The 23,238-nt window shown below is 49.4% G+C and overlaps 1 protein-coding gene across 1 annotated transcript in view; it reads left to right on the top strand.

Moving 5' to 3' along the window:
• Positions 1 to 23,238, top strand: part of LOC137347982 (fap1 adhesin-like) — a 54,333-nt gene that overhangs the window by 29,622 nt on the left and 1,473 nt on the right. Inside the window, exons 9-12 of the mRNA XM_068013053.1 lie at positions 7,033 to 7,092; positions 19,513 to 19,640; positions 21,507 to 21,603; positions 21,827 to 22,038. Coding sequence (XP_067869154.1) covers positions 7,033 to 7,092; positions 19,513 to 19,640; positions 21,507 to 21,603; positions 21,827 to 22,038 — 497 coding nt within the window. The remainder of the gene's footprint in view (positions 1 to 7,032; positions 7,093 to 19,512; positions 19,641 to 21,506; positions 21,604 to 21,826; positions 22,039 to 23,238) is intronic.

Genomic DNA, 23,238 nt, shown 5'->3' on the forward strand with positions numbered 1-23,238 from the left:
CACTGCCTGACAGTGCAGTAGAGACAGAGCATGACAGTGCAGTAGAGGCACAGCCTGACAGTGCAGTAGAGACAGAGCCTGACAGTGCAGTAGAGGCACTGCCTGACAGTGCAGTAGAGACACAGCCTGACAGTGCAGTAGAGACATATCCTGACAGTGCAGTAGAGACAAAGCCTGACAGTGCGGGGGAGGCACTGCCTGACCGTACAGTAGAGACACTGCCTGACAGTGCAGTAGAGACACAGCCTGACAGTACAGTAGAGGCACAGCCTGACAGTGTGGTGGAGGCACAGCCTGTAAGTGCAGTAGAGACACTGCCTGACAGTGCAGTAGAGACAGAGCATGACAGTGCAGTAGAGGCACAGCCTGACAGTGCAGTAGAGACAGAGCCTGACAGTGCAGTAGAGGCACTGCCTGACAGTGCAGTAGAGACACTGCCTGACAGTGCAGTAGAGACACAGCCTGACAATACAGTAGAGGCACAGCCTGACAGTGCAGTAGAGCCACTGCCTGACAGTGCAGTGGAGGTACTGCCTGACTGTGCGGTAGAGGCACTGCCTGACAGTGCAGTAGAAGCACAGCCTCACAGTGCAGTGGAGACACAGCCTGACAGTGTGGTAGAGGCTCTGCCTGACAGTGCTGTAGAGACACAGCGTGACAGTGCAGTCGAGACACAGCCTGACAGTACCTTAGAGACACAGCCTGACAGTTCAGTAGAGACACTGCCTGACAGCACAGTAGAGACACTGTGTGACAGTGCAGTGGAGACACTGCCTGACAGTAAAGTAGAGACAAAGCCTGACAGTGCGGTGGAGGCACTGCCTGACCGTACAGCAGAGACACTGCCTGACAGTGCTGTAGAGACACAGCCTGACAGTACAGTAGAGGCACAGCCTGACAGTGCAGTAGAGCTACTGCCTGACAGTGCAGTGGAGGTACTGCCTGACTGTACAGTAGAGACACTGCCTGACAGTGCAGTAGAGACAGAGCATGACAGTGCAGTAGAGGCACAGCCTGACAGTGCAGTAGAGACAGAGCCTGACAGTGCAGTAGAGGCACTGCCTGACAGTGCAGTAGAGACACAGCCTGACAGTGCAGTAGAGACATATCCTGACAGTGCAGTAGAGACAAAGCCTGACAGTGCGGTGGAGGCACTGCCTGACCGTACAGTAGAGACACTGCCTGACAGTGCAGTAGAGACACAGCCTGACAGTACAGTAGAGGCACAGCCTGACAGTGTGGTGGAGGCACAGCCTGTAAGTGCAGTAGAGACACTGCCTGACAGTGCAGTAGAGACAGAGCATGACAGTGCAGTAGAGGCACAGCCTGACAGTGCAGTAGAGACAGAGCCTGACAGTGCAGTAGAGGCACTGCCTGACAGTGCAGTAGAGACAGAGCATGACAGTGCAGTAGAGGCACAGCCTGACAGTGCAGTAGAGACACAGCCTGACAGTGCAGTAGAGACATATCCTGACAGTGCAGTAGAGACAAAGCCTGACAGTGCGGTGGAGGCACTGCCTGACAGTGCAGTAGAGACACTGCCTGACAGTGCAGTAGAGACACAGCCTGACAGTACAGTAGAGGCACAGCCTGACAGTGCAGTAGAGCCACTGCCTGACAGTGCGGTGGAGGCACTGCCTGACCGTACAGTCGAGACACAGCCTGACAGTACCTTAGAGACACAGCCTGACAGTTCAGTAGAGACACTGCCTGACAGCACAGTAGAGACACTGTGTGACAGTGCAGTGGAGACACTGCCTGACAGTAAAGTAGAGACAAAGCCTGACAGTGCGGTGGAGGCACTGCCTGACCGTACAGCAGAGACACTGCCTGACAGTGCTGTAGAGACACAGCCTGACAGTACAGTAGAGGCACAGCCTGACAGTGCAGTAGAGCTACTGCCTGACAGTGCAGTGGAGGTACTGCCTGACTGTACAGTAGAGACACTGCCTGACAGTGCAGTAGAGACACAGCTTGACAGTACAGTAGACACACTGCCTGACAGTGCAGTAGAGACACTGCCTGACAGTACAGTAGAAGCACAGCCTGACAGTGCAGTGGAGACACAGCCTGACAGTGCAGTAGAACCACTGCCTGACAGCACAGTAGAGACACAGCCTGACAGTTTGGTGGTGGCACTGCCTGAGAGTGCAGTAGAGACAGTGCCAGACAGTGCAGGAGCGACACTGCCTGACAGTGCAGTAAAGGCACTGCCTGACAGGGTAGTAGAGACACAGCGTGACAGTGCAGTGGAGGCACTGCCTGACAGTGCCGTAGAGACACTGCCTGACAGTGCAGTCGAGACACAGCACGACAGTACAGTAGAGACACTGGCAGCATCTGTGGAAAGAGAAGCAGAGTTAACGTTTCGGGTCAGTGACCCTTCTTCGGAACTGTTCCGAAGAAGGTTCACTGACCCGAAACGTTAACTCTGCTTCTCTTTCCACAGATGCTGCCAGACCTGCTGAGTGATTCCAGCATTTCTTGTTTTTGTTTCAGATTTCCAGCATCCGCAGTATTTTGCTTTTATTACAGTAGAGACACTGTCTGACAGTGCAGTACAGACACTGCCAGACAGTGCAGGAGAGACACAGCCTGACAGTGCAGTAAAGACACTGCCTGACAGTGTGGTGGAGGCACTGCCTGACAGTGCAGTTGAGACACTGCCTGACAGTGTGGTGGAGGCACTGCCTGACAGTGCAGTGGAGATACAGCCTGACAGTACAGTAGAAGCACAGCCTGACAGTGCAGTAGAGCCACTGCCTGACAGTGCAGTGGAGGTACTGCCTGACTGTACAGTAGAGACACTGCCTGAACTGCCGTAGAGACACAGCCTGACGGTACAGGAGACACACTGCCTGACAGTGCAGTAGATACACTGCCTGACAGTACAGTCGAAGCACAGCCTGACAGTGCAGTAGAGACACAGCCTGACAGGGTGGTAGAGGCACTGCCTGACAGTGCTGCAGAGACACTGCCTGACAGTGCAGTCGAGACACAGCATGACAGTACAGTAGAGACACTGTCTGTCAGTGCAGTAGAGACACAGCCTGACAATGCAGTGGAGGCACTGCCTGACAGTGGAGTAGAGACAGTGCTAGACAGTGCAGGAGAGACACAGCCTGACAGTGCAATAGAGACACAGCCTGACTGAGCAGTAGAGACAGCCTGACGGTTTGGTGGAGGCACTGCCTGACAGTGCAATAGAGACACTGCCTGACAGTGCAGTAGAGACACAGCCTGACATTGCAGTAGAGACACTGCCTGACAGTGCAGTAGAGACACTGCCTGACAGTGCAGTTGAGACACAGCCTGACAATGTGGTGGAGGCACTGCCTGACAGTGCAGTAGGGACAGAGCCTGATAGTGCGGCAAGACACTGCCTGACAGTGTGGTTGAGGCACTGCCTGACAGTGCAGTGGAGACACAGCATGACATTGCAGTGGAGACAAAGCCTGATAGTGTGGTCCAGGCACTGCCTGACAGTGCAGTAGAGACACAGCCTGACAGTGTGGTGGTGGCACTGCCTGAGAGTGCAGTAGGTCCGTCCCTGACAGTGCAGTAGAGACTGTGCCAGACAGTGCAATAGAGACACAGCTTGACCGTGTGGTGGAGGCACTGCCTGACAGTGCGGTAGAGGTACAGCCTGACAGTGTGGTGGAGGCCCAGCCTGACAGTGCAGTAGAGACACAGCCTGACATTGCAGTGGAGACACAGCCTGACAGTGCAGTAAAGACACAGCCTGACAGTACAGGAGAGACAAAGCCTGACAGTGCAGTAGAGAGACAGCCTGACAGTGAGGTCCAGACAAAGCCTGACAGTGCGCTGGAGCCACTGCCTAACAGTGCAGTAGAGACACAGCCTGACAGTGCAGTAGAGACACAGCCTGACATTGCAGTGGTGACACAGCCTGACAGTGCAGTGGTGACACAGCCTGACAGTGCAGCAGAGACACAGCCTGATAGTGCAGTAGAGACACAGCCTGACAGTGCAGTTGAGACACAGCCTGACAGTGTGGTGGAGGCCCAGCCTGACAGTGCAGTAGAGGCACAGCCTGACAGTGTGTTGGAGGCCCAGCCTGACAGTGCAGCAGAGACACTGCCTGACAGTTTGGTGGAGGCAAATTCAATCATTGCTTTCTAAAGCGATTTGGGGAAACACCTGAAGAGAAAACAATTTGCAGGGCTACAGGGAAAGGGTAGAGGAGTGAGACTAACTAAACTGCTCCTCCAGAGACCTGGCATGGGCTCAACTGGCTGAATGTGCTATAACCATTCTATCATTCAATGAATATTTCAGCTGGAGTCTAACCAATGTTTTATAAAGGGTTAGCATAACGTTCTTGCTTTTGTACTCTATGCCTCTGTTTAGATAGCCAAGGATTCTGTGTCCCTCTTTAACAGTCTTCTGAACTTGTTCTGCTCCCATCAGAGATTTGTGTACATACGCACACACACATTGTACCCGTCGGTGTCAAAACACTTTATCAGCTGGATGTGAACTGGAGTCAAATGCTCACAATTCTGTATCTTCACGATGCCAAAGACTTGCAGGTTGATTGGTAAATTGGCCATTATAAATTGCCCCCAGTATAGGTAGGTGGTAGGGAAATATAGGGACAGGTGGGGATGTGGTAGGAATATGGAATTCGTGTCAGATTAGTATAAATGGGTGGTTGATGGTCGGCACAGACTCGGTGGGCCGAAGGGCCTGTTTCAGTGCTGTATCTCTAAAACTAAAAAAACTAAAACAAAAAAAGCAGTGCCACAAATTCAAGCAACAATGGGAAAGTGATTCGAGACTTAGTCCAGTGCCTTCGAGCAGATGGGCACGCGACCACACAAGCCCTTTCATATTTCAATATTGTACCCGTCAGTGCCAAAACACTTTATCAGCTGGATGTGAACTGGAGTCAAATGCTCACAATTCTGTATCTTCACGATCCCTGAGAGAATTTAACCTGGATCCCTGAATCAAATTTTTGGGTAAGGTACAAAATATATGCCAGGAAAACAATTCCTGAATATCCTCAGTAGACACATAAATACCAGCAGAGTGGTGTAAATCCTTAAAATGAACACAGTGCTGTTCAGAGTATTAGTGCAATCTGAATTATGGACCACAGATAATTATAGAAAGAAAATGGTTTTGAAGAACCCAATGATAAGTGGATAGAAAATATAACACACTATTTGCACTCTGTTACATATACTAACAAGTCGAAAATGTGAAGCAATTGGTCTGGATTTTCCGATCAGTAGATGGAATAACACAAAAGGTCCAGGCAGCCACCCAACTGTTGATGAAGATCGTACACCTTTGGGACAATGACTGTTACTAAGAGCTATTTTCTACATTTATATGATCAGTGATTCCTTTTGGTAATGCAAACAGTTGGATATTTGATATATCCAGGACTGAGATGAGGAGAAATTTCTCCAGTCAACGGGTGGTGAATCTTTGGAATTCTCTACCCCAGAGGTCTGTGGTTGCTCCATCGTTAAGTATATTCAAGACAGAGAGGATAGGTTCCTGAATTCTACTGGAATCAAGGGACATGGAGTTCAGACTGGGAAAGTGGGGTTGATGTAGAAGTTCACCATGATCTTGTTGAATGGCACAGCAGGCTCGAGGGGCCGTATTGCCTATTTTTGTCTGATATCATATGTTCTTATGTCAATGGTGAAAGGGAAAGATTTTTTTTATTCGTTCATGGGATGTGGGCATCCCTGGCTAAGCTAGCAATTATTGCCTTTGAGAAGGTGGTGGTGAGCTGCCTTCTTGAACCGCTGCAGTCCATGTGGGGTAGGTACACCCACAGTGCTGTTAGGAAGGGAGTTCCAGGATTTCGACCCAGCGACAGTGAAGGAACAGCGATATAGTTCCAAGTCAGGATGGTGTGTGACTTGGAGGGGACGTGCAGGTGGTTGTGTTTCTATGCATTTGCTGCCCTTCTAGTTGGTAGAGGTTGTGGGTTTGGAAGGTGCTGTCCAAGGAGCCTTGGTGCATTGCTGCAGTGCATCTTGCAGATGGTACACACTGCTGCCACTGTGCGTCGGTGGTGGAGGGAGTGAATGTTTGTGGATGGGGTGCCAATCAAGTGGGCTGCTTTGTCCTGGATGGTGTCGAGCTTCTTGAGTGTTGTTGGAGCTGCACCCATCCAGGCAAGTGGAGAATATTCCATCACACTCCTGACTTGTGCCTTGTAGATAGTGGACAGGCTTTGGGGAGTCAGGAGGTGAGTTACTCACCGCAGGATTCCTAGTCTCTGACCTGCTCTTGTCGCCATGGTATTTACATGGCTACTCCAGTTCAGTTTCTGGTCAATGGTAACCCCTAGGATGTTGATGGTGGGGGATTCAGCGATGGTAATGCCGTTGAATGTCAAGGGGAGATGGTTAGATTCTCTCTTGTTGGAGATGGTCATTGCCTGGCACTTGTGTGGCGCGAATGTTACTTGCCACTTATCAGCCCAAGCTTGGATATTGTCCAAGTCTTGCTGCATTTCTACACGGACTGCTTCAGTATCTGAGGAGTCACGAATGGTGCTGAACATTGTGCAATCATCAGTGAACATCCCCACTTCTGACCTTATGATTGAAGAAAGGTCTTTGATGAAGCAGCTGAAGATAGTTGGGCCTAGGACACTACCCTGAGGAATTCCTGCAGTGATGTCCTGGAGTTCAGATGATTGACCTCCAACAACAACAATCATCTTCCTTTGTGCTAGGTATGACTCCAGCCAGCGGAGGGTTTTCCCCCTGATTCCCATTGACCTCAGTTTTGCTAGGGCTCCTTGATGCCATACTCGGTCAAATGCTGCCTTGATGTCAAGGGCAGTCACTCTCACCTCACCTCTTAAGTTCAGCTCTTTTGTCCATGTTTGAACCAAGGGTGTAATGAGGTCAGGAGCTGAGTAGCCCTGAGAGACCGGTGTCTCTCGGTCCCTCTCTCTCAGGGAGATATCTGTACACTGACTGGTGTCTTATCTTGTCTGGTGTTTGGGTGATGAGTTCTCTTCTCACCCCACAGTTTCCCGAGATGCAGCACATCATCTCCAGCTTGGACGAATATCTGAACTCATCTTCTGAGGCAAATGTTCTGGCAGCCAAGAGCTGTCCAATATAGGGATATGCCTTGGCAGATTAGGCTGGTGAAAGTGTCCTCTACCTATCCAGGCCCAATGTCTTGACAGTGTTTTCCTGTCCCTGGCATCTGTCTCTCACTGGAACCAGCGCACTGATGGTTTTATATTTGGGATTCTCGTTCACTCTTGGCTGAGTGCTGGCCCAATCTTTATTTTGATGTCTTTTTGGGTGGATCCAGATTCAAACAAGTCTTCTGGCACCCCATGGACATGCCACACACTTTCCTTACTCCACTTGCTGGAGGTCCCGTCCCGGGCTGGGACAAGGGGTTTCACAGTGGCTGCTTGCTGCAGTGTATGAGTCAGCCATAACCTTTGAACTTGTGCAGTTGTGGGGAAGGTAGATTAAGGGTTGTTACTGTAATCTAAAGAATGTGACTTCAAATCCCACCTGGGGATAAAGAGCTGGTATCAGTAAAAGTGACTGTGAAACTGGTGGATTGTCGTAAACACTGATCTGGTTCATTAATATCCTTTAGGAAAGGAAACCTGCTGGAGGTAGGACTGCTGGGGATTCTGATGGGTGATGTGGCCCCTTGCTGTGTATTCACTATACCCTCTGACCTCCCCCTCTCTGATGCTGAGCGTTCTGTACTCAGCAAAGGTCTCAGTTTTATCCCCTTACGCCCCCACCTCAATGAATTTCGCGCTCGGCATGACGTTGAGCTCTTCTTCCATCGCCTCCGCCTCCGGGCTCACTTCTTCGACCAGGAGTCCTCCCCCCGACCAGCAGACCCATTCACCCGCCTCCAGCATTCTCCCTCTACCTGGACCCCTCCCCCTGGCCTCTTACCCGCTCTTGATCTCTTCATTGAAAACTGTCGGCGAGACATTGGTCGTCTCAATTTCTCTGGCCCCCTCACTCACTCTAACCTGTCCCCCTCTGAACTTGAGGCACTCCGTTCTCTCATGTCTAACCCCGACATGGTCATCAAACCTGCAGACAAGGGTGGTGCTGTTGTTGTATGGCGTACCGACCTCTACCTTGCAGAAGCTCAACGCCAACTCACAGACACTTCTTCCTACCTCCCTCTGGACCATGACCCCACCACCGAACATCAAGCCACCGTCCAAAGGACTGTCACTGACCTCATCTCCTCTGGAGATCTTCCCTATACGGCTTCCAACCTCATAGGCCCACAACCCCGGACAGCCCGCTTCTACCTCCTTCCCAAAATCCACAAACGGGACTGTCCCGGCAGACCCATTGTGTCAGCCTGCTCCTGCCCCACTGAACTTATTTCTTCCTATCTAGACTCTATCTTTTCTCCGCTGGTCCAGTCTCTTCCCACCTACATCCGTGACTCTTCTGACGCCCTACGTCATTTTGACAATTTCCAGTTTCCTGGTCCCAACCGCCTCCTCTTCACTATGGACGTCCAATCGCTCTACACCTCCATCCCCCACCAGGATGGTTTGAGGGCTCTCCGCTTCTTCCTGGAACAGAGGCCCAACCAGTCCCCATCCACCAACACCCTCCTCCGCCTGGCTGAACTTGTTCTCACATTGAACAACTTCTCCTTCAACTCCATGCACTTCCTTCAAGTAAAAGGTGTCGCTATGGGTACCCGCATGGGTCCTAGTTATGCCTGTCTTTTTGTGGGATATGTCGAGCATTCTTTGTTCCAGTCCTACTCAGGCCCCCTCCCCCAACTCTTTTTCCGGTACATTGATGACTGTATCGGTGCCGTTTCCTGCTCCCGCCCCGAACTAGAAAACTTTATCAACTTTGCTTCCAATTTCCACCCTTCTCTCACCTTTACATGGTCCATCTCTGACACTTCCCTTCCCTTCCTCGACTTCTCTGTCTCCATCTCTGGGGATAGGTTGTCTACCAATATCCATTATAAGCCCACTGACTCCCACAGCTACCTCGACTACACTTCTTCACACCCTACCTCCTGTAAGGACTCCATTCCATTCTCCCAGTTTCTCCGTCTCCGACGCATCTGCTCTGATGATGCCACCTTCCATGACGGTGCTTCTGATATGACCTCCTTTTTCCTCAACCGAGGATTTCCCCCCACTGTGGTTGACAGGGCCCTCAACCGTGTCCGACCCATTCCCCGCACCTCTACCCTCACCCCTTCCCCTCCCTCCCAGAACCGTGACAGGGTTCCCCTTGTCCTCACTTTTCATCCCACCAGCCTCCATATCCAAAGGATCATCCTCCGCCATTTTTGCCACCTCCAGCGTGATGCCACTACCAGTCGCATCTTCCCCTCCCTTCCCCTGTCAGCATTCCGAAGGGATCGTTCCCTCCGCGACACCCTGGTCCACTCCTCCATTACCCCCACCACCTCGTCCCCGTCCCAGGGCACCTTCCCCTGCAATCGCAGGAGGTGTAATACCTGCCCATTTACCTCCTCTCTCCTCACTATCCCAGGCCCCAAACACTCCTTTCAGGTGAAGCAGCGATTTACTTGTACTTCTTTCAATGTAGTATACTGTATTCGCTGCTCACAGTGTGGTCTCCTCTACATTGTGGAGACCAAGCACAGACTGGGTGACCGCTTTGCGGAACATCTCCGCTCAGTCCGCAAGCAGGACCCTGAGCTTCCGGTTGCTTGCCATTTCAACACTCCCCCTTGCTCTCATGCTCACATCTCTGTCCTGGGATTGCTGCAGTGTTCCAGTGAACATCAACGCAAGCTTGAGGAACAGCATCTCATCTACCGATTAGGCACACTACAGCCTGCCGGACTGAACATTGAGTTCAATAATTTCAGAGCATGACAGCCCCCCCATTTTACTTTCATTTTTAGTTATTTTTTCTTCCTTTTTTTACATTCCTTCTTACATTTTTTACAATTTTGTTTGCATTTATTTCATTTCATCTTAGTTTGTTCAGTTTGCATACCCACTGTTTTTTTCAGGTTGTTTTTCTTCAGGTTTGCACTTGCTGCTGTTCAATATTCAGTGTATTCACACCTAATCTGTACTAATGCTTTGTCTTTCAACACACCATTAACATATTGTTTGCCTTTGCTCCGTGACCTTTTGGTCAGCTATGTGGCCTGGTCCAATCTGCACCTTCTCCTTTGTTATCTCTGGCCCCACCCCCACCTCACTTGTTTATAATCTGTGACTTTTCTAATATTTGTCAGTTCCGAAGAAGGGTCACTGACCCGAAACGTTAACTCTGCTTCTCTTTCCACAGATGCTGCCAGACCTGCTGAGTGAATCCAGCATTTCTTGTTTTTGTTTCAGATTTCCAGCATCCGCAGTATTTTGCTTTTATCTAAAACAGATTATTTGGTCATTATCACATTTCTGTTTGTGGGAGCTTGCTGTGCACCAAATTGCCTGCCCTGTTTCCTACATTACAACAGTGACTCCATTTGAAAAGTACTTCATTAGCTATAAAGTGCTTTGGGATATCCTGAGGTGTGAAAGCCTCTGCACAAATGCACATCTTTCCTGGAACTTCAGTTCGGATCCATCAGTTGAGGGGCGGTGGTGGCGTAGTGGTATTATCACTGGACTAGTAACCCAGGGTATTTCTCTGGAGACATAAGTTCGAATCCCACTACAGCAGAAGGTGGAATTTGAATTTAATTAATAAATCTCAAATTAAAAGCTAGTCTAATGATGGCCATGAAACCATTGTCGATTGTTGTAAAAACCCATCTGGTTCACTAATGTCCTTTCGGGAAGGAAATCTGCCATCCTTACCTGGTCTGGCCTACATGTGACTCCAGACCCACAGCAATGTGGTTAACTCTTACATGGCCTCTGAAATGGCCGAGCAAGCCACTCAGTTGTACCTAACCGCTACAAAGTCTATAAAAAGGAATGAAACCGGACGGACGACCCGGCATCGACCTAGGCACCGGAAACGACAATGGCAAACCCAGCCCTGTCAATCCTGCAAAGTCCTCCTTACCAACATCTGGGAGCTTGTGCCAAAGTTGGGAGAGCTGTCCCACAGACTAGTCAAGCAACAGCCTGACATAGTCATACTCACGGAATCATACCTGACAGACAATGTCCCAGACACTGCAATCCCTATCCCTGGGTATGTCCTGTCCCACTGGCAGGACAGACCCAGCAGAGGTGGCAGCACAGTGGTTTACAGTCAGCAGGGAGTTGCCCTGGGAGTCCTCAACATCGACTCCGGACCCCATGAAGTCTCATGGCATCAAATCAAACATGGGCAAGGTAAACTCCTACTGATTACCACCTACAGCCCTCCCTCAGCTGATGAGTCAGTACTCCTCCATGTTGAAATACAATTGGAGGAAGCACTGAGGGTGGCAAGGGCACAAAATGTACTCTGGGTGGGGGACTTCAATGTCCATTACCAAGAGTGGCTCGGTAGCACCACTATTGACCAAGCTGGCCGAGTACTGAAGGACATAGCTGCTAGACTGGGTTGCGGCAGGTGGTGGGGGAACCAACACGAGGGAAAAACATACTTGCCCTTGTCCTCACCAATATGCCTGCCGCAGATGCTTCTGTCCATGACTGTATTGGTAGGAGTGACCACCGCACAGTCCTTGTGGAGACAAAGTCCCCCACCTTCACATTGAGGATACCGTCCATCATGTTGTGTGGCACTATCACCGTGCTAAATGGGATAGATTTCGAACAGATCTAGCAATGCAAAGCTGGGCATCCATGATGCGCTGTGGGCCTTCAGCAGCAGCAGAATTGTACTCAACCACAATCTGTAACCTCATGGCCCGGTATATCCCCCACTCTACCATTACCATTAAGCCAGGAGTCCAACCCTGGTTCAATGAAGAGTGCAGGAGAGCATGCCAGGAGCAGCACCAAGCATACCTCAAAATGAGGTGTCAACCTGGTGAAGCTACAACCCAGGACTACTTGCATGCCAAACTGCATAAGCAGCATGCGATAGACAGAGCTAAGCGATCCCATAACCAATGGATCAGATCTAAGCTCTGCAGTCCTGCCACATCCAGTCGTGAATGGTGGTGGACAATTAAACAACTAACTGGAGGAGGTGGCTCCACAAATATCCCCATCCTCAATGATGGGGAGCCCAGCACATTAGTGCGAAAGATAAGGCAGAAGCATTTGCAACAATCTTCAGCCAGAAGTGCCGAGTTGATGATCCATCTCAGCCCCCTCCTGAAGTCCCCAGCATTACAGATGCCAGACTTCAGCCAATTCGATTCACTCCGCATGATATCAAAAAATGACTGAAGACACTGGATGCTGCAAAGGCTATAGGTCCTGACAATTTTCTGGCAATAGTGCTGAACACTTGTGCTCCAGAACTTTCTGCACCCCTAGCCAAGCTGTTCCAGTATAGCTGCAACACTGGCATCTACCCGGCAATGTGAAAAATTGCCCAGGTATGTCCTGGACACAAAAAGGACAAGTCCAACCCGGCCAATTACATCCCCAACAGCCTACTCTCAATCATCAGTAAAGTGATGGAAGGTGTCATCAACAGTGCCATCAAGCAGCACTTGCTTAGCAATAACCTGCTCAGTGACGCTCAGTTTGGGTTCCGCCAGGGCTTTGGGTTCCGCCAGGGCCACTCAGCACCTGACCTCATTACAGCCTTGGTTCAAACATGGACAAAAGAGCTGAACTCAAGAGGTGAGGTGCGAGTGACTGCCCTTCACATCAAGGCAGCATTTGACCGAGTATGGCATCAAGGAGCCCTAGCAAAACTGAGGTCAATGGGAATCAGGGGGAAAACCCTCCAGTGGCTGGAGTCATACCCAGCGCAAAGGAAGATGGTTGTGTTTGGTGGAGGTCAATCATCTGAGCTCCAGGACATCACTGCAGGAGTTCCTCAGGGTAGTGTCCTCGGCCCAACCATCTTCAGCTGCTTCATCAATGACCTTTCTTCAATCATAAGGTCAGAAGTGGGGATGTTTGCTGCTAATTGCACAATGTTCAGCACCATTCGCAACTCCTCAGATACTGAAGCAGTCCGTGTAGAAATGCAGCAAGACCTGGACAACATCCAGGCTTGGGCTGATAAGTGGCAAGTAACATTCGCGTCACACAAGTGCCAGGCAATGACCATCTCCAACAAGAGAGAATATAACCATCTCCCCTTGACATTCAATGGCATTACCATCGCTGAATCCCCCACTATCAACATCCTAGGGGCTACCATTGACCAGAAACTGAACTGGAATAGCCATATAAATACTGTGGCTACAAGAGCAGGTCAGAGGCTAGGAATCCTGAGGCGAGTAACTCACCTCCTGACTCCCCAATGCCTGTCCACCATCTACAAGGCACAAGTCAGGAGTGTGACGGAATACTCTCCACTTGCCTGGATGGGTGCAGCTCCAACAACACTCAAGAAGCTCGACACCATCCAGAACAAAGCTTGATTGGCACCCCATCTACAAACATTCACTCCCTCCACCACCGACGCACAGTGGCAGCAGTGTGTACCATCTGCAACATGCAATGCACCAAGGCTCCTGAGACAGCACCTTCCAAACCCGCAACCTCTACCAACTAGAAGGACAAGAGCAGCAGATGCATGGGACCATCACCACCTGCAAGTTCCCCTCCAAGTCACACACCATCCTGACTTGGAACGATATCGCCGTTCCTTCACTGTCGCTGGGTCAAAATCCTGGAACTCCCTTCCTAACAGCACTGTGGGTGTACCTACCTCACATGGACTGCAGGAGTTCAAGAAGGCAGCTCACCACCACCTTCTCAAGGGCAATTAGGGGTGGGCAATAAATGCTGGCAAACCCAATGATGCCCAAATCCCATGAATGAATAAAAAAAAAGTTGAGCAGAACTAGAAACTGCAGTCTCAAGTTTTTTTATTTTATTTTTATTTTTTTTTATTTCCAAAATATACTTTATTCATAAAAATCTGTAAAAATTATATTGCCAAACAGTTTCCAAACAGCACCAAAAAATACAAACATTGCAAGGGAGATCAGTTTCCTTCAATACTGTCATGAGTTTCTTCCCAACCCTTCTGTTTCCCAATTGTCATGTCAATTACAGTTTTACATTTACAGCAATTGAGAATATTAACGATACAGTTCGAGGGTTTTCAAGCTGCAGTCTCAAGTGGGCCACCAGAGGGGGCTCCAGTTCCCAGCTGCCATCTGCTTTCACACTGAGCTTTGATTTCGCCTTTGCCCATGATGCCTTTCTTGGCGACTCTGTTTTCCTGAACAGACTTCACAGTTACTGAACTGTGCCTCATAAAAATATTATGTCCAGTGTTCATTTTGGAACTCCACACAAATTAATTTAGCTGAATTGTCTCACTAATGTATTCACACATCTCTGGTGTGAGGAATTACATTGAGAATGTGCTGGTTAGAATGAGAACAGGAACTGTTATCCTGACCTGCAATCTGGTTCATTACCTTATGCTGGCAGGTTGTTACTGAAGGCCAGTCCCAACTACACACATCAGCTGTGCTGCAGTCGTTTCAAAAGCTTTGCTCTTAAAGGAGCATCTCCCTTTCAGGGTGCACATTCACTATTCACAGGACCATAGAACTATTACAGCACAGAAGGAGGTCATTTGGCTCATTATGTTCGCACTGGTTCTCGGAATGAGCAATTCACCAAGTGCCATTCCCCGCCTTCTCCCTGTAACCCTGCACATTCTTCCTTGGCTGAGTTTGCTGACAACACAACCAATAGGTGGCGCAGTACTAGAACATGTGCAAATGCAGCCTCACGCACTGAAACATCACTGTCTGCGATGTCTCAGGTGGCTGCCAGTAATAAAGATGGCGCCACTCAATTTATCACAAAAAACAAATTCAACCCAAAAATCCCGTCAATCTCCGCCTCCATTCCCCCCCCCCACCACACAATCCCCTGCTCCCTCACGTCACTGCGCTTTTCTTTGCTGCTCCCTCCTGTGCCTGTCTTCTCACTGCTCGCTCCCGCTGCCTTCCCTTAGCCACTCGCTTCAGCCTCGGCGCTCCCCCCCCCACCATTGGCCACTCGCTCCCCGAGTCGCCCCCCCTCCCCGCCCCACCTCAGCTGCATGCTCCAGAACTTGCCACTGCTCCCCCCTCCCCTCGGCCGATCGTACCCTGCTCCACGTTTCCCCCCCTCCCCCACACACTCTCCGGCTGCTCGCTCATTCCCCGCTCCCCCACCTCCAGATGCTAACTCCAGGCCGCACCGCTTCCCTCCTCTCGGCCACTCTCTCCCACGTTCGATTGTCACCCAAAGAAGGAAGGTGGGCTGTTAGGGGTGAAAGGGCGACATAGGAGCGAGTGGCCGAGAGGAGGGAAGCGGCATGGCCTGGAGCTAGTGGCAGGAGGTGGGGGGGGGATTTGGGGAGTGAGCAGCTGGAGAGCGCGGTGGAGGGTGGGAGGGAAGTGAGGAGTGGGGAATAATCGGCCCGGGGAGGAGGAGGGGAGCAGTGCGAGGTCTGGAGCGAGCGGCTGATGGGGGACATGGCTGGTGGGGAGCAGGGTGGGGAGAAAGCGTCGAGGCCTGGAGCGAGTGGCTGAGAGGTAGAGCAGCCAGTGGGGCGAGAGCAAGTCGCTGAGGGGAGGGGGTGGGGGGGAGCCAGTGGCTGAGGGGAGGGGGGTGGGGGGGAGCCAGTGGCTGAGGGGAGGCGGTGGGGGGGAGCCAGTTACTGAGGGGAGGGGGTGGGGGGGAGCCAGTGGCTGAGGGGAGGGGGGTGGGGGGGAGCCAGTGGCTGAGGGGAGGCGGTGGGGGGGAGCCAGTTACTGAGGGGAGGGGGTGGGGGGGAGCCAGTGGCTGAGGGGAGGGGGGTGGGGGGGAGCCAGTTACTGAGGGGAGGGGGTGGGGGGAGCCAGAGGCTGAGGGGAGGGGGGTGGGGGGGAGCCAGTTACTGAGGGGAGGGGGTGGGGGGGAGCCAGTGGCTGAGGGGAGGGGGGTGGGGGGGAGCCAGTTACTGAGGGGAGGGGGTGGGGGGGAGCCAGTGGCTGAGGGGAGGGGGGTGGGGGGGAGCCAGTTACTGAGGGGAGGGGGTGGGGGGAGCCAGAGGCTGAGGGGAGGGGGGTGGGGGGGAGCCAGTTACTGAGGGGAGGGGGGTGGGGGGGAGCCAGTTACTGAGGGGAGGGGGTGGGGGGGAGCCAGAGGCTGAGGGAAGGCACTGTGCTGGGGATCGAGCAGGGTGAAGTGGTGATTGAAGCAAGGATGCTGGGAGGGAGCGGGGTACTGTTCGGTTGAATGGACATGGCCATTGAGGATTGAGGAAGCCATTGCTTGGTGATGTCATACACGTGCATTCAGAATGCCAAGCTGGCTCTGATGATGTTTGCGATCGCTCTGTGCGTGCTCTGCATTGTCAGGAGACACTTTGTTCTTCCTTTTCAGATAACTATCTCATTCCCTTTTGAAAGCCTCGATTTAACCTGTCTCCACCACACTCTCAGGCAGCACATTCCAGATCCTAACCACTCGCTGCGTGAAAATGTTTTTCCTCATATCGCCGTTGTTTTCTTTGCCAATTAACTTAAATCTGTGCCATCTTGTTCTTGAACCTTTCACTAGTGGGAACAGCTTTTCCCTATCTACACTGTCCAGACTCCTCTTGATTTTGAATACCTCTATCAAATCTCCTCTCAGCCTTCTCTTCTCCAAGGAAAACAATCCCAACTTCTCCAATCTATCCTTGTAAATGAAGTTCCTCATCCCTGGAATCATTCTTGTGAACCTTTTCTGCATTCTCTGCAATGCCTTTCCAAAAGTGCAGTGCCCAGAACTGAACTCAATACTCTAGTAGAGCCCAAACTATTGTTTTATAAAAGTTCAACATAACTTCCTTGCTCTTGTACTCTATGCCCCTATTAATAAAGCCCAGGATACTGTATGTTTTATTAACCGCTCTCTCAACCTGTCCTGCCACCTTCAATGATTTATGCACAGATACACCCAGATCCCTCTGCTCCTGCACCCTCTTTAGAATTGTACCCTCTATTCTATATTGTCTCTCCATTGGGCGGCACAGTGGCGCAGTGGTTAGCACCACAGCCTCACAGCTCCAGCGACCCGGGTTCAATTCTGGGTATTGCCTGTGTGGAGTTTGCAAGTTCTCCCTGCGTCTGCGTGGGTTTCCTCCGGGTGCTCCGGTTTCCTCCCACAGCCAAAAGACTTGCAGGTTGATAGGTAAATTGGCCATTATAAATTGCCCCTAGTATAGGTAGGTGGTAGGGGAATATAGGGACAGGTGAGGATGTGGTAGGAATATGGGATTAGTAGAAATGGGTGGTTAATGGTCGGCACAGACTCGGTGGGCCGAAGGGCCTGTTTCAGTGCTGTATCTCTAAATCATATTCTTCCTAACAAAATGAATCACTTCACATTTCTCCACATTGAACTTCATCTGCCACCTGTCTGCCCATTCCTCCAACTTGTCTATGTCCTTTTGAAGTTCTACACTATCCTCTTCATAGTTCACAATGCTTCCAAGTTTTGTATCATTTGCAAATTTTGAAATTGAGCCCTGTACAGCACAGTCTGTGTCATTAATATATATCAAGAAGAGAAAAGATCCCAACACTGACTCCTGGGGAACTCCACTACAAACCTTCCTCTAGTCTGATGGTCTCACTTACCATGGTTTCACTCAACCAATGAGAATTTCCTTTAGGGCTGAACTTTGAAGCATCTCACATGATCAGAGTATCGGCTTTCCTGGAAACAATAAAGATACATTAAACACACCTCTTAAACACTCAGTTAATTGTGGTTCTTGTCACAATGTTCTGCTTTCAGTGAAATCTTCCGTGTATATGGGAAATTATTCTAATTACATTTCTGGAAACATTTTATCTTAGTAGGTCTGTTGTTTAATCTGAGGTTTTCTTGATTATAACTAATCTGGAAATATTCCAGATTCCGCACTGCAGAACGATGCAGGTGATACTCCTCGATTCCTGTGAATAGGTACTTAAGGTATATGTGTGGAAAGACATAACTGGAACAAATGATCATTCTCATCTGGTTCGTCATCAATACTTCCTTGCAAACTTCTCCTATTTTTAAGTCAGTAATGGTTTAGTTCAGCAAGGAATTTCCTGCCATTTTTTTTATTTGTTCATGTGGGCGTCGCTGGTTAGCCAGCATTTATTGCCCATCCCGAATTGCCCTTGAGAAGGTGGTGGTGAGCTGCCTTCTTGAACCGCTGCAGTCCATGTAATGTAGGACACCCACAGTGTTGTTCGGGAGAGAGTTACAGGAATTTAACCCAGCGACAGTGAAGGAACAGAGATATAGTTCCAAGTCATGATGATGTTTGACTTGGAGGGGAACTTGCAGGTGGTGGTGTTCCCATGTCTTTGTCCTTCTAGGTGTTAGAGGTCACGGGTTTGGAAGGTGCTGTCAAAGGAGCCTTGGTGAGTTGCTGCACTGCATCTTGTAGATGGTACATACTGCTGCCACTGTGCCCCTGGTGGAGGGAGTGAATATTTAAGGTGATGGGGTGTCAATCTAGGTTGTCTTGGATGATGAGCTTTTTGAGTGTTGTTGGAGCTGCACGAATCCAGGCAAGTGGAGAGTATTCCGTCACACTCCTGACTTGTGCCTTGTAGATTGTGGACAGGCTTTGAGGAGTCAGGAGGTGAGTCACTCATCACAGAATTCCCAGCCTCTGACTTGCTCTTGTAGCCACAGTATTTATATGGCTGGTTCACCTCAGTTTCTGGTCAGTAACCTCCAGGATGCTGATGGTGGGGGATTCAGTGATGGTAATGCTGTTTAATGTCAAGGCAAGGTGATTAGATTCTTTCTTGTTGGAGATGGTCATTGCCTGGTGCTTGTGTGGCATGAATATTTCTTGTCATTTATCAGCCCAAGCCTGAATGTTGTCCAGGTCTTGTTGCAAGTGGGCATGGACTGCTTCATTGTCTGAGTTGTGAATGGTGTTGAACACTGTGCAATCATTAACAAACATCCTACTTCTAACCTTATGTTGGAAGCAAGATGGTTGGGCCTAGGACACGACTCTGAGAAACTCCTGCAGTTATGTACTGGGGCCTTAGATGATTGGCCTCCAACAACCACAAACATCTTCCATTGTGCTAGGCATGTAGTTTAAGATGGAGTTAAAGAAATCAGGTGACCTCACTTCAACCAGGCTTAATGACAAAACAGGAATCTTGGTTACCAGGACAACAAAGATTCCAGATCAAAGGCTATTTTTGGGAGGAAAAACAGAGACTGCAGATGTATAACATCTGAAGAACAATGAGTTTCACCCTGCCAGACTTTCAGATCATAAACAAGGAGTCAGTGATTCTGAGGATGTAAATGTGCCTGGCAGCTGCTTAACAGCTGGAAACAATGGAAAGCTCAGGTGACTCTGCTATAGCCAGACTTATGGACTTTGCATATTGGAAATGGACAATGGGCTATTGACTTTTGATTCCAGATAAAATCACCCGATTTATTTGTTGAAGGCAAAAGGCTGTAAAAGAAGACCAGTGGTGGCAACCTCAGAGCAGGCTGTAAGGGATACAACCATTGGAGGCAACCTCAGAGCAGACTGTAAGGGATACAACCATTGGTGGCAACCTCAGAGCAGGCTGTAAGGGATACAACCATTGGTGGCAACCTCAGAGCAGGCTGTAAGGGATACAACCATTGGTGGCAACCTCAGAGCAGGCTGTAAGGGATACAACCATTGGTGGCAACCTCAGAGCAGGCTGTAAGGGATACAACCATTGGTGGCAACCTCAGAGCAGGCTGTAAGGGATACAACCATTGGTGGCAACCTCAGAGCAGGCTGTAAGGGATACAACCATTGGTGGCAACCTCAGAGCAGACTGTAAGGAATACAACCATTGGTGGCAACCTCAGAGCAGGCTGTAAGGGATACAACCATTGGTGGCAGCCTCAGAGCAGGCTGTAAGGGATACAACCATTGGTGGCAGCCTCAGAGCAGGCTGTAAGGGATACAACCATTGGTGGCAACCTCAGAGCAGACTGTAAGGGATACAACCATTGGTGGCAACCTCAGAGCAGGCTGTAAGGGATACAACCATTGGTGGCAGCCTCAGAGCAGGCTGTAAGGGATACAACCATTGGTGGCAGCCTCAGAGCAGGCTGTAAGGGATACAACCATTGGTGGCAGCCTCAAGGGAGGAGAGATAGAGAGAGAAAACACCTGCTGTCAGAAGACTGACACAGTGAAAGGCTGCAAAGACTTGAACCTGTTTGGAAAGTTGAAGTTTACAGAGAAGAAAAAGACCAACAGGATCACGCCTTATTCATAGATGCCCAGGTCGAAAGTGCTTGAAGAAGTGAGCGAAGAGGGTATTTACTTTGAGAAAGGTCTGGGAGTCCAATCCATTGCAACTGGGAGGAGTTTGGGACTTTTAACCACAAATACTTCACCATGAAAGAGGAATGTGTAATGTATAAGTGTGGTGTGAGGCTTTCAAGTGTTTTAATAAGCAAAGAAAATTTGGTGGATCAGCCACTTACAAAGTACTGTTTAGTTAACGGAGATTTCTTTTAGTTTAGTTATTATAATAAAAGTCTTAAAATGTGAAAAAGTGTAATTCTTTAAATTGGTCTGGGAGTTCAAAGCTCATGTTTTAATGTTAACCATCTCACTGAGGTCATAACAATAGGACAAGCCTCTCATCCCAGGAACCAATCCAGTGAACCTGCACGATACCACTTCCAAGACAAGTATATCCTTCTTAAATATGGAAACCAAAACTGCGCACAATACTCCAGGTGTGGTCTCACCAAAGCCCCTGTACAATTGTAGCAAGGCCTCTTTATTCTTGTACTCCAATCTCTGCAATAAAGGTCAACATGCCATTTGCCTTCCTAATTGCTTGCTGTACCTGCATGCTCACTTTCTGTGTTCATTGTACAAGTACATCCAAATCCCTCTGAGCATCAGCATTTACACGTTCCAGCCCTTTAATAAAAAATTCTATTTCTTTTCTATACTTATTACTGAAGTGAATAACCTCACACTTCTCCGCATGATACTCCATCTGCCACCCTGTTGCCCATTTGTTTAACCTGTCTATATCTCTTTGGAGGCTCTCTGTGCCCTCCTCACAGCTTGCATTCCCACTTAGCTTTGTATCATCAGCAAAGTTAGATACATTACTCTCTGTCTCTTTGTCTAAGACATTAATATAGATTGTAAATAACTGAGGCCCCAGCACTGATCCTTGCGGCGCTCCACGAGTTACAGCCGCCAACTTGAAAATGCCCCGTTTATTTCTACTCTTTGCTTCCTGTCCGTGAACCAATCCTCTATCCATGCTAATATATTAGCCTCAATTCCATGAGTTCTTATCTTGTGCATTAACCTTTAGTGTGACACCATATCGAAAGCCTTTTGGAAATCCAAGTATACTACATCTACTGGTTCCCCTTTATCTACCCTACCAGTTACATCTTCAAAAAACTCCAATAAATTTGTCAGATATAATTTCCCTTTCATAAAACCACAATCTGATCCATTGGTTGTGCGATCACTTAGCTCTGTCTATATCAAGCTGCCTGCGTTGTTTAGCATGCATGTAATCCTGTCCTGAAGTTCCACCAGGCTGGCACCTCGTTTTTAGGTAGGCCTGGAGCTGCTCCTGGCACATTCTTCTACACTCCTCATTGAACCAGGGTTGGTTTCTTATGCGGTGGTCACTCCGAACAACCTGTTATGAACAGATGCATCTGCGACAGGCAGATTGGTGAGGATGAAGTCCAAGTAATTTTTTCCCACGTGTTTACTCGTTCACTATCAAGATTCATGGCGAACCACTGGACAATGTGGATCACTTCTCAGACCTTGGGAGCCTCCTCTCAGCAAGGGCAGATATCGACAATGAAACTCAGCATCGCCTCCAATGTGCCAACGCAGACATTGGCCATCTGAGGAAAAGAGTTTTTGATGACAAAGACCTCAGACCTGGCACCAAGCTCGTGGTCTACAGGGCCGCAGAGGCACCTGCCTTCCTGTATGTGTCGGAAACATGGCCAGTTCAAACGTCGGCATGCCCAGGCAGCAACCAATTGCATACAGCAGAAGGAGCATTCGGAATTTCAAGCATCCCATTCTCTCGCCTCACCAAACACCACCTGCCCCACCTGTGACAGAGCATGCGGATCCAGAATTGGACTATTCAGTCACCTAAGGACCCATAACCCTGGAATGGAAGAAAGTCATCCTCGTTCCTGAGGGACTGCCTAAAAAAAAGATTCTCTCACCACCAGCCACAGGCCCAGTCTGTCAGATATGTCCTTCAGCATAGTCTATAGATGTGCTACTGAGACACTCTTGAAGGACATTGAAGTCCCCCACCCAGAGTACAATCTGTGCCCTTATTACCCTCAGTGCTTCTTTCAAGTGATGTTCAACATGGAAGAGTACTGATTCATCAGTTGAGGGAGGGTAGTAGGTGGCAATCAGCAGGAGGTTTCCTTGTCCATGTTTGACCTGATGCCATGAAACATCATGAGGTCTGGAGTCAATATTGAGGGCTCCCAGCGCTACTCCCTCCCAACTGTATACCACAGCTGGTGAGTTTGTACTGCCAGTGAGACAGGATATATTCAGAAACACATGAACAGGATTAGGACTATTAACTCCTTGAGCCTGTTCTGCCAATCACAGAGATCATAGCTGATCTGCAGCCTAACTCCATGTATATGCCTTTGCCCCATATCCCTTGGCACATTCAGATGACAAAAATCAATCAGATTTAAAATTTACAATTGATTTAGCATTAATTGCTGTATGTGGAAGAGAGTTCCAAAGTTCTACCACCCTTTGTGTGTAGAAGTGTTCCCTCATTTCAATCCTGAAGGGTCTGGCTCTAATTTTTAGACGATGCCCCCTTATCCTAGACTCTCCAACCAGCAGAAATATCTATCTACCCTATCTGTTTTCCTTAATATCTTGAAGACTTCAAACAATTCACCCCTTAACGTTCTAAATTCTAGCGAATACAACCCTAGTTTGTTTAATCTCTCATAATTTAACCCTTGGAGCCCAGATGTAATGCTGGTAAATCTACACTGCACTCCCTCCAAGGCCAATATATCCTTCCTAAGGTGTAGTGCCCAGAATTGCTTAAAGTTCTCCAGCTGTGGTCTAACCAGGGCTTTGTTTAGCTGAAGCATGACTTCTACCCTCTTGTATTCTAGTCCTCTGGATA

This window comes from Heterodontus francisci, chromosome 33 (genome assembly GCF_036365525.1).
Source record: "Heterodontus francisci isolate sHetFra1 chromosome 33, sHetFra1.hap1, whole genome shotgun sequence".
Classification (NCBI taxonomy): Eukaryota; Metazoa; Chordata; class Chondrichthyes; order Heterodontiformes; family Heterodontidae; genus Heterodontus; species Heterodontus francisci.